Source organism: Humulus lupulus, chromosome 4 (genome assembly GCF_963169125.1).
Source record: "Humulus lupulus chromosome 4, drHumLupu1.1, whole genome shotgun sequence".
NCBI lineage: Eukaryota > Viridiplantae > Streptophyta > Magnoliopsida > Rosales > Cannabaceae > Humulus > Humulus lupulus.
In genome coordinates this window covers 90,528,107-90,541,315 of record NC_084796.1, presented here as the reverse complement: position 1 = coordinate 90,541,315, position 13,209 = coordinate 90,528,107, and the positions used below count along the sequence as shown (strand labels likewise).

Sequence of the window (13,209 nt, the reverse complement as noted above, 5' to 3'; positions counted from 1 at the left end):
AACATTCCAGAATATACAAACGATTGAAATGAGCTACATATTGCTTTACACGTTGCTGCAATAACAGAATAGAGAGAGAAACTTCTAACAACTTATAACAGAATGCACATCACCGTGTACTGCTCAATGATGAGCTGTCAGGAATGCTGACGTGGGAGTGCTCACATGGCTGATTGATATTTTTTCAGAAAAAACAGTGTTTCAAATGTTTAAATCGTTGATGAGGCCGTTAACGTTTTGTGACTGCAGAGTGCACCATTAATAGACCAACTCAATGTCTTCCGTTAGTTATTATATCAAGAATATAAATAATATATATTTTTATTTTTTTAATCATTACATATTAGAACTAAGTATACAAAATGTTACATCAATTCCCAATTTTATAGTAGTACTTCTGAAGCCGAATATTGTTCACCGATAGAGATACTTCAGGCTATCGACTGTATATTTAATATTTGCTCCTTATTACTGACATCACATCATTTAACACAAAAAATATTGTCCAATAACTCCTAAAGAGACCAGATACACCACCACCACATGCAATGAATGATAAGAAATACAACTCAAAATAAGAGACATTACATATTATAATATAATATTAATATATATTTACAAATGGGTGGGCAGTTTTGAACCTGGAAAGCACCCATCTAGGATAATATATTACGTATATAAGCCCATTTTGTTTTTTATGGCAATCATATTTCCACGTCACTATATGGAAAGTAATGTGGCATTGATTGGGTATATATACATGCTATAATATGGGATTGACAGCATGCATGCAATAGTCCTGGAAACATAGTTTTAGCAAGTTGCAGTTGTAATCGAAAATTACAATTAACCTCTAATAGCTTACAAATGGAGGACAGTTCGTCTAGGCAAGCAATCAAGAAAGGTGCATGGACCAGAGAAGAAGACGATCTTCTTAGGGAGTGCGTAGACAAGTATGGCGAAGGAAAATGGCATCTTGTTCCTCCCAGAGCTGGTACGTATACGTATATATACATATAAACATTTATTATATTAAGTATCTATGATTAATTGCTAATAATTAATTTGTTGAATTTGGCAGGATTGAATAGATGTAGAAAAAGTTGTAGATTGAGGTGGTTAAATTATTTAAAGCTTGGTGTCAAACGTGGAGAATTTGCCGTGGATGAAGTTGACCTACTTCTCAGACTTCATAAGCTTTTAGGCAACAAGTACGTACGTCTTTGTACTATCATGTAGCGCTATATATAAATTGATGTACGAATCTGTGTGTGTTTGGAACTTAGTTGCTATTTTTTAAAAAAGAAACAATAAAAAAAAAACAATACATGACTTACAATAGAAAAAAAAAATTAATAGAAATTATTATGAGATTGATAATGTTTGAAATTTTTTTTATATATATATTAAAAATATTACCTGAAATTTCATAATTTTTTTATTTATTTGTAGCAAAAAATTCCAACTGAACATTTTTTTAGGGTATATATTCATTTGCTATATTGTGTTTTATAGAAATTATATAAACTTATACATTAATTATATAAACTTTTTAAAAAAAAAATTAAAATTCATCATCTTTAATCCCTAAAAGTTATACATTAATTAATAGAAACAACACAATATATTGAAATTCCATAATGAAAAAAAAAATCATAATACAAAAATAAGTTTATTATATATATTTATATTAATTAATTATTTTGTATCTCCCCTTTATTTAATTCAAATAAGATATATTTGCATCAATAATATGAAATGTTTGCTAATATATAGATGTATTTAAGTACAAATTCTTTTTATTTTGACCCCAATAAAATTAAATCTTTACTAATAGTTACACTTAAATGCTGCTAATTTTTTTTCTATTTATGGTCATAATAACTAATCTTTCCTATTAATCGCACTTAAGTATCATTTTTTTAACAAAAATATTACCAAATCTTTGCTTATTGAAAAAAACATTTTTGAATACTAACTGTGAGTATAGAAATGTTTTGATTTCTTAAAACAATAAATGGTTATCGAGGTTCCCTTTTCTTTTTTTGATTTACTAATAGTGGTAATTTGTACTATTCGTTTTAGAAAGTATGTAAAAAGAAATTTTAAAATTTATGAGGAGTTTATTAAGAGGCTCCTATATATATATATATATATATATATTAAAATCTTAAATTAAAAAGTATTCATCTTTATCTAGAATCAAGATTCTTTATCTAGTTTTGGTATCCTAGTCTAGATTTATTTAATTAATACACATGTTAAACATTTAAAATTGCTAATTATTAAATTTTATTAGTTATATGAAAGTAATTTAAATGATGGGAGCATGTAGCTCTTGATTATTTATGGGGAATATTACCATTATAATACACTATAATTTTTAAATATGCCAACATAATTAATTATATCTCAAAACTATGACATCTTTTTAAATTTGGACACAATTGCCCCTATCATTAACATCTTATCTCTCTCTAAAATTATCTCTCAAACATTCTCTTAAGTCCTCTCTCATTCTCTACCATGACGGCACCACCACCACAACCTCCCCATGGTGGCAGAGTACCACCTCCCTATACTGTCGTAGTCATTACCACCGTCCTCACCATTGACTCTGCCACCATCAATCACCATGAAGCACTGCATCGAATATATCTCTTCATTTTTTTATGTTTTAATAATTCAAAATGCAATCCAAAAATTGAACCCAAAATATCACTACTACAAAAATGGACTTTCCTAACAGTTTTTAACTGTCGCTATTGAGCAACGACGACAATCAACTAACTGTCGTATTTGCCTATGTCGGCGTAGGAGTAGCTACGCCGACAGTTAAAAATCGTCGCTATTGTGGGAAACGCGGACACCGCTGTTGCTGGCAATGCCAACAGTTAAAAAATGGCTCTGTTAAGGGGCAACACCGACAGTTATTAGGTGTCGCTGTTGCTTGCAAAAAAAATTAATTTTAATAAATAAAAAATTTATATACAAATTTGAAAAATTATAGATTAAAATAACAAAATTTATACAAAGTATTTACAAATCTAATAAAACAAATTTTGGAACAAATATGACACTACTACTTGACTCAAAAAATCATATAACATTGTCTATAAACATAATCTTCTTGACCTTAAAAAATATACAACTAGATTTACAAAGTAAATAATTAACCACTCAAAAAAGAATCATTTACTCTAATAGAAATTACTAATAAAATAAAATACTAAATTCATTGTCAAACAACATATCTTTCTTCTTCTTGTCCTTGTACTCACCCTTGTCACCAATAGTCTTTCCAAAGTAAGGATTCACTGCGATGAATTTCTTTCTAAAATCATCCCTGAAACATGAAAAATCACATTATAATACACCAAATATGAAAAATTATAACTAGATTTTTATTGTAGTGTAAATAAATAAGTTTACTCACAATTGTTACACAACTCTCTTGCTACCAATGTCTCAGTCCAAGTGTGACAACATATTCATTGTGATATCATTTATAGGAGTTGTTGACGCATTTTTCGCCAACAGTGTATTAAGAAATAGTAAGGTAGATTAGTGCGTAGAAATAAACCGTAATGAAAAATGAAATGAATTCACAAGAACACAAATCTTTTAAGTGGTTAAAATCCACCTAGTCCACGAGTCTATATTATTGTTGTTTCACTCTCTATTTCGGCAGAGTTTCAATATTACAGAATAATTGCCCATTTTCCTGTCTAATATTCTCAATATATATAGAGAAATTCCATGTACAGGTTTGGGTAACCGTGTGACTCAATCACGCATATACATATTTATTACATTTAATACGTATATTTCCCATTTATAATGGGATATGATTTGATCATACAGTAAATGTTCTCCTAATATCTGGGATAATAAATATGATACAGCCTGGTTATAAGTAACTGTATAATTGGATTCCGAGTCTCCATGGATCCTTGAGTATGCAATACATTCGAATTAGCACGAGCTGAACATCCCTCCAATCTCGTATTTCGAATGCCGTTTGAATATTACGAGCTCACACTTCACAACTTTCGTTCCTGTAGCTCGAGTTAAACCCAGGACGCCTAACACCACACATGCCCATTTGAAATTGGAGTTGCTTACATGGATAATAAGCAGTTATCATTCCCTTGGTCATTTCTCCGTATATTTATTTGCTAGATGTACCTGAACTGAGTGAATGACTCGAGCTAAAATTAGGGTACAACAGGGGTATTGTCATTAAAAATTTGAAGAGAAAACATTGAAGTATAAAAGTAAATCAAACAGAAAATCGGACAACATATCCCCTAATTTACTAGCCTAGCCATTTGTCACAATCAACACAAACAATTCAAACAACTCAAGCAACACACAGGTTTTCATCTATATATCACCGCAGCACACAAAATTCTCATAACCTACTTCACAAAGGATGAATATCTAAGATATCCAAAGTCCACTAAAGTTATACAATTTATATTAAAAATAAAAAAAATCAAATACAACACACCTATGGCAAGCCAACTACTAATCCAATGATTTAAGAACAATTGAAATATTAACCTACACATTAATATCAACATTAAATTTAATTTTGTACAATTTCACATAAATACAATTTAAATAATAAATCATGTATTTACTTTTTGACACATTCTCATCAACCCAACAATAAAAAATATATAAATATTGTTTTTATGGCAAATTTTCGAAACCTAAATAACACTTTTATTTTTTGTTAATTAGTGTCATGTTTTAATGAGAAAATAAAAATAATAACAACTATTTTTTTCAAGAATAATCATATATATCATATATTATTAGAATTAAACTAATCAAAAAATAAAAATAATAATAACTCATAGTATAACAAAAAAAATTATAATTAGTTGAAAAAAATTTAATTATTATCTATTATAAAAATAAAGATTTAAAAAATGTGTTACATATATATAACCATCTATATTATATATACAATTACTATTATTTTCAGATTTTTAGAAATAAAAATTCAAAAATTATCCCCACACAATATTTCAAAACTATGAGATATTTAATCTGAAATTGGTAATCTATATCCTAAAAACATAAAACATAATATACCCAAAATAAAATTCAATACAATAGATATAATTTAAATAGAACATTTAAATATAAAATTAATATAAATAATTATTAACAAAAACAAAAAAACTTTCCGATGCCACCACCCAAGCCCAAACCTTGCCGCCATTGCCCACCACCTGAGCCACTGTCCCTGTTGCCGTCGCCCACCATCCAACCCCCAGCCAGCCCCGAGCCCAGTCTAACCGTCGTCGACCCCCATCCGAGCCCACACCCTGCGTCGTCGACCACAACCCAACCCCTAGCCCAGCCCCAAGCCCCCTAGCCGTCGACCCAGCCCAACCCTCCCTGCCCGAACTCGTGCGTCGTTGACCCAGCCACCGAGCCTCGCTCATGCACCATCGACCACCACCCAATTCCCGAGCCTCGCCCCTCCCTGTGCCGTCGACCCAGCCCCCTACGCCGCCGTCGATCCAGACCCAGCCCCTAGCCCCCTGTCGTCGTCGACCCAGTCCCAATCCCAGCCCCTTCACCTCTTCTTTTTCTTTGTGTTTTTAGATCTAAAAAATTAATAAACCCTAAACTACTTAATTCTAACTTAAAGCCCCTATTAATTATGTGTCTTTATTATGATAGAAATATTTTTATAGTCATTTATTTACCAATAAGATGTGTTGTTGAAATGTTAAAGGTTGAACTTGACTTATAGGGTGAGGGTTCGAAACTTGGTAACTCCATATATATTATTTTAAACTTTTCTTATTTATTTAATTACAAAAAAGTCTGATTTTTAATATATAAATTCATTTTTAATTTACACAATATATTTTTTATTCAAATTAAAAGCTTCTTGATATTTATTTTGATTCTCATAATTTAAAATATAATTCTTTAATTCTTGATAAATCTCATTTAACAAATATAAAGATTTATTATTATTTATTTCTCAATAAATAATAATACAATTTAACAAAAGTAAAACTTTTTAATTCAATCTATTCTCCATTTCTAAATTTTAACATCACTTATTAATTATTCCCATAAATAATACATAATTTGGGACATAAATCCATCTATTATCCCATTATATAATTAAATTTAAAATTTAGTATAAAAATGATTATAAATACAAAATTTAATAATATGAATAATTTAGAAACAAAAAAAAAAATAGTTTTAAAAGTTTTAATAAATATATAATTTTTAAAAATATATATTGAAAAAATTAGTTTATTTTTAAAATTAAATTATTTATTAATTATATTTTTAGATTTTTTTTTTATTTGAATTTCGACTACATTTTATAACTGTCAGTATTTGGCTTTTATTAACTATTGGCGTTGAGGTGAACAACGACAATTTTTAACTATCGGCATTGGTCTCGAATTATCTGTTGGTGTTGGGGTCAACTACAACAGTTTTTAACTATCGGCATTCGTCTCGAATTAACTATCAGCATTGGGGTCAATAGCGACAGTCAAAAGCAACAATGACACTTATTAACTGTCGGAATTGGTTTCAATGCCTACAGTTATTAACTGTTAGCGTAGAGTCACGCTAAACAATTACGACAGTCAACAGAGTTGACTGTCGTGCTTGGGTGTCGGGGAAGTCAAGTTTTGTAGTAGTGTATGATTGACCTAGCACACTAATATATGCATTTTAAACACTTATGTACAAGATTTTTTTAGTTTTACTTGCGCCTTTTTTAAGATCTAAAATGCTGAAAAAGTTGAAGAAAAATGATGTCTAACGATGCATAACCATACTGATACGATGTCGCTGCAACGGTTCCTTGAAAATATGGTTTTTGTCCAAAACGATGCCTAATGATGTTGTTGCGATGTTTTTACGATGGTGCATTGAAAAAATCATTTTTGGCACAAAAAACTAATTCCTAACGATATTGCTACGATGCTATTGTGATGGAGCCTTGCAAAACATGGTTTTTAGGCAAAAACAATCGATGTGTAATGATAGTGATGCGATGCTCATGCAATGGTGCATTGAAAACATGATTTTTGACAAAAACAATGCCTAACTATGCAGTTGCGCTGGTGCCTTGATAACTAGGATTTTGACAAAACACAATGCCTATCGAAGCTGATGCGATAGTGCCTTGAAAACATGATTTATTTAGACAAAAAAAAAAAAATCGATCCTAACGATGCTGCTGCGATGGTGCATTGAAAACATGATTTTTGACGAAAAAATGATGTCCAACGATGCAGATGCGATGTTGGTGCGATGTCAGTGCGATGGTGCATTGAAAACATGGTTTCTGACCAAAACTGACGTCGAACGATGTTGATGCGATTTTATTGCGATTCCAGTGCGATGGTGCATTGAAAACATAGTTTTTGACGAAAAAAGATGCCTAACGATGCAGTTTCGATTCCATTGCGATGGTACCTTGAAAACTTGGATTTTGGCAAAAATGATGTCTAACGATGCATAACGATATTGATGTGATGGTATCTTGAACACACAATTTTAAGGCCAAAAAATCGATGCTTAACGATGTCGGTGCAATGTTGCATTGAAAACATAGTCTATGTCTAAAAAATAATGTCTGACAATGCTGATGCGATAGTGCATAATAGCTTCGCATCAACATCGTTATGTATCGTTTTTGTGCAATAACCATGTTTTCAATGCCTCATCGCATCAATATCGTTACACAATGCTACGCGTCATTTACTTTTTCCTAAAAACTATGTTTTCAAGGCGCCATCGCAATAACATCGGAGGAGCTTCGTTAGGAATCGATTTTTTTGTGCCAACCATGTTTCCAATGCACAATAAATGGTACCGCACCATCGCATCAACATCGTTGTGCATCATTGCACATCTTTTTTCTACAGAGAGATGCAAGTAAAAGTCAAAGCTCTTGTACATATATAAGTGTTTAAAATCCATATATTTGTGTCTTAGGTCAATCGTTTTTTCAGTTTACGTTTTGGATTGCGTTTTAAATCATTAAAACATTAAAAAAAAAATGAAGAGATAGATTTGATGGAGTGCTTCAATGGTGAGGAAAGGTGTCGGTGCCAATGGAGAGGATGGTGGTAATGGTGGTGACGGCGTGGGGAGGTGGTCCTTTGCTGCCGTAGGGAGGTTGTGGTGGTGGTGGTGTCATGGTAGAAAATGAGAGGGGGTTGAGAGAATGTTTGAGAGAAAGTTTTAGAGAGAGAGAGAGGGGTTGTTAATGCATGGGCAATTGTGTCCAATTTTACAAAATAACATTGTTTTGGGATAGTTAGTTATGTTGGCATATTTAAAAATTATGGTGTATTAGAAGACATAATATTTCCCTTATTTATCTAATCATACACGGTACATATTAGTGCATGTGCTTATCTTAATTAGTCATTACGTTAGAATAAAATGTATATCAGTACATAGACATATATATATATACATATAGAGGGAATCATTATAATGCATCACTTTTTTTTGCAACATTGGTGCATGCTTTTTCTATTTTCGGCACCTGGATAGATATAATCCAAAAAAAAATTATATGACAGTATACATTATAGGTATTTATAATATCTAGCAAATTTTCAAGAAATTCTAAATAGTTTACGAAGTCGAAAACATAGTTCAAACTATAAAATTTTACACGCGTACACAAAAAAATAGGCACACGTGCAACAGACAGTTTAGACCCTGTTTCGGAACCATAATTATTCAGAATTTCTTGAAATTTTGTAGGATGTTCTCGATAGCTATAATGTACACCATCATATAAATTTTTTTGGGATTATAACTATTCAGACACTGAAATAGAAAAAAGATGCATTGGGGTTGCAAAAAAAAAAAGGATGCGTTGTAGTCTCTCTCTCTATATATAAATATGAATATACATATACATACATTTACTATAATATAAAGAAGGATGAATAATTGACAGAATATATTTTCAATATTCCTATTTTGACCTTATTTTTCAGTGTTTATCTCTTTTCTCGCATATATATCTCTTCTATATATTAAGTGTGTAGATAACAGAAATTATTGGTTTTAACGGTTTTTTATTTTTTTAATGTTAACTTTAACGGAATATTCTAATATTTAACAGAATATTCTTATATTTAACTATAGTTTGTAAACACTTAAAACTTAAATAAAATAAAATAAATAATTAAAAAAAAATTAAAATATGATATTTTTGAGATATTTACAATGATAATTATTTAAAAATAATAAATAAGTAAACAAATTAAAATATGATATTTTTCAGATATTTTACAATGATAATTATTTTAAAATAATAAATAATTAAACAAATTAAAATATGATATTTTTGAGATATTTTACAATGATAATTATTTAAAAATAATAAAAGCATACATTTTATAACTTAAATAAAATTTAATTAAACTTAAACTCACTTATTAGAATAATATCATATTAAGCATACAATATAATCTACTGTGAATTAGCAACAAATTACTTTTTTTTTTTAAAAATTAGCAAGAAAATTAAATTTAAAATCCACGTATAATATTTAATATTACATTAAACATATAATATATAATCTCTTGTTGTCACTCCCAAATTCAAAAACTAGAACAAACATAAACTTAAATAAAAATAAATAAATAAATTATTTAATTAAAATATGATATTTATTTCAAAATTTACATGACATTAATATAAATTTAATAAAAATAATTAATAAATTCTATAAATAAAACTAAGCAAACGTGCAATATGCACGTTGATTGTATCTAGTATATATATATATATATATATATCTTCTATAAAAAAAAATATATAGCATAATTTTTTTGTTTTAAAAGTTTGTTTTGTTAACTTAACAGAATATTCTAAATATTTAATGGAATATACTTTTAAAACTAATTAAAAAAATTTATTTATTAATTATATTAATATAAAATAAAATTTTATAAAATATCATTATTATAAATTCAAATTCAAATATCATTATCATTGTTATGAAATATTTAATATAAGACTACATATATAATAATTATATTAATATAAATTCAAATTCAAATGTTATAAAATATTATTATTATAATAATATATAATATAAAACTATATATTTAATTATTATATTAAAATAAATTAAAATGGTATAAAATATTATTACAGTACTAATATATGATCCTAATTTTATTTACTAATTATATTCATATGAATTCAAATATTATAAAATAGTATATAATACAAAATATTTAATACTTATATTAATATAAATTTAATTATAATAATAATATATATTATATAATGTTAATTTTTATTAAAAAATTATATATATAAATTTAAAAAAATGATAAACCATATTTTGGTTTTATTTTTCATTTAATATGTTTATGTCATTCTTTTATATATAATATTGTTTATTTATTTTAAATTTATTTTACAATGATACAAATTTAATAAAATAATTAATAAATTATATATAAAAAAAAAAGCAAATGTGTATTTTGTATGTTGTTTCTATCTAGAATAAATATATATATATATATTAAGTAAAAACAACGTTCACGTGTACTTAGTTTTATTTAGAAAAATTATTAATTTATTTTTATTATATTTTTTTTATTGTTATATAAATTTTAAATAATTAAATAATGTCATATATTATAAAAGAAATGATATAAATGTATTAAAAAAAAAACTAAATTAAAATATTGTCTATAATATTAATAAAAACTATGTATTTAAAAAATTTATTTGATAAAATTTCAATTATTTAATTTAAAAAAATTTCAAAGTCAAGAAAAAGTTATATAAAAATATATTATTTAATTAATGACTAGAGCAATTAAAATAAGTAATTTCTCATTCAAAAAATAAAACAGAAAAATAAGAAAATATGTATAGATATGTCTTTTTTTACTATTACATATATGTTTGGATAAGCAATACACATTAAATGATAAAATAAATAATTAATAAAAGAAATAAAATAATAATTAAATTGAAGGACATAAATATTTTTTTTATTATAGTTTTGAAAACATAATTGACAGTAATTTAAATAATTTAATATGAAACTTTAAAATATGTAATGAGAGATTATTATAACTCAATTATTAATTTTAATTTATTTACTTTATTTAGATGGTTTTAAAATTAATGATGTTAGAAAACAATAAAAATAAATATGAAATTTAAACAAAAACAATACTTTCTGTTAAACTTATATTTATAATATATATATATATATATATATCAATGCATGTATATATCTCAATTAATTGTTATAACTCAATGTGAAACGGAAAAGAATCTGAATAATAAAAGTTGACACATCTTTAATTTTTTTTTTGATACAGTAGAGATGGGAACTGAATTCATGCCCCTTCTCCACACATTCACACACTCAATTACCCGAACTAACTACAAGTTGTCACATCTTTAATGTTTATAATACTTGTTTTACTTGCATAATAGTTTATAAATTCATATAATGTACTTTTTAAAAAAAATCTAGATATATTATGTATATTATTGGCAAATAAAATTAGTACTCGTAAGACAAAACTTAATATAGGGCCTAGCTGGCCTGACTTGCGGCTTTGTTTTTTGAGCATTGTAAAAGCTCTTCTCCACAAAACTAGTATTTTCGTTTTGTCTCAAAGTACAATTTTATGGTAAAAGTCCAAATAAAAAGAATATACAATCTATACGCTGAAGTGTATTTTACTTTGGAAAGCAAAACATGACAAGAATATCGTTGCATATAATATCACAAGAATTGTTTCTTTGTAGATCTGAACCTATAGACAAGAACTATTCCGTTACAGATCTGAAAAATTGTTAGGTATATAATTTTGTTCTATTTTATAAAATACAAAGTCTTAAATATCATTTAACAAAATATAAGATCTAATCAAATAATTTTTTCAATTTTACTCTATGGTGTATATGATGGTCAATACAGTAACATTCCATGATTTTTTCACTGCTAAATAAAAGATTTTTTTTAATCACAGACATAAATAATATCCCGTTTAGGTATAAGACCACCTTCTAATCCATTGATAGTTATTTTTTAGATTAATGTTAATGATCATAATTTTTTTGACAGAAATTTGAACTTAAATATATTGATTGTAATCTCACATACATTAATTTAAACAATTCGTACATTAGTATTAATTATAACTGAAGTACATGAATCGAGAATGGTGTCATTATATTTTATTTTTTAATTCTCAGATGGTCATTGATTGCTGGAAGAATTCCTGGAAGGACAGCGAATGATGTGAAAAATTATTGGAATAGTCACTTGGCAAAGAAGGTAGTGATGTCATCTAATAATAAACTAAAACACGTTGAAAAGAAAGAAGGCGGCAAGTTTATCCTTAAATCCAATGTCATAAAACCTCGTCCTAGGACCCTCACAAAACAATTAACCTTCATGGATAAAAATAGGGATATTACTACTACAACTACTGCTATTGCAAACGACAATAATATTATTACTAGTATTAGTACTCCACCACCAAATGTTGATACACCTTTTTTAGAAGAGACTACGAACTGGTGGGAAAGCATATTGGACGACATTAATACTGACAATCAAAAATACTTTTTATGAACACTATAAGATGGTCCAGATGAGGACTTCTCGACTGAACAAGAAGTTTTTCACCATCATCAACCTTGTTCGGAGTCAAAAATCAGGGACAATGATACTTGTACTTGTAATAATGTTGCATGTACATAGTTTATGTTGTTGACAAATGACTAGGTTACTTGTACATGTGTTTATCCGGTTCTCCATAGATACCATCGATCATAAAATAGTATGTTAAATTTGGGAGTATTGCTATAAAGGCACCTTAAAGTGCCTAATACTATATGAGGTGTTACTAATGTAATGTTGATAAAGTGTCTTATAGCATTAATCTAATGTAGGACATAGATATAGTTAATTAGTCATGCTCACAATGTAAGTTAGTATATGATTAAAAATATAGTGATGTGCGCATATATACAATAATGTATCTATGAAGTGTTACTTTATATTAGAACTAGAAAATATAAATGTGCTTCGTGCAACTACAACAAAAATCAATTTTAGGGGTGACGCATGTCGCCTCTAATAACAATAATGTTGACACGGTTTTTCGTTAACAATAAATTAAGAAATCCAAT

General features: G+C 27.6%; 1 protein-coding gene across 1 annotated transcript; it reads left to right on the top strand.

Moving 5' to 3' along the window:
- The first annotated feature begins 816 nt into the window (after positions 1–816).
- On the top strand, positions 817–12,730 carry LOC133829070 (transcription factor MYB114-like). Its single transcript, XM_062259015.1, has 3 exons — positions 817–994; positions 1,082–1,211; positions 12,268–12,730. The coding sequence occupies exons 1-3, from the start codon at positions 868–870 to the stop codon at positions 12,647–12,649; spliced, it is 639 nt and encodes a 212-aa protein (XP_062114999.1). The 5' UTR covers positions 817–867; the 3' UTR covers positions 12,650–12,730.
- Positions 12,731–13,209: the final 479 nt, after the last annotated feature.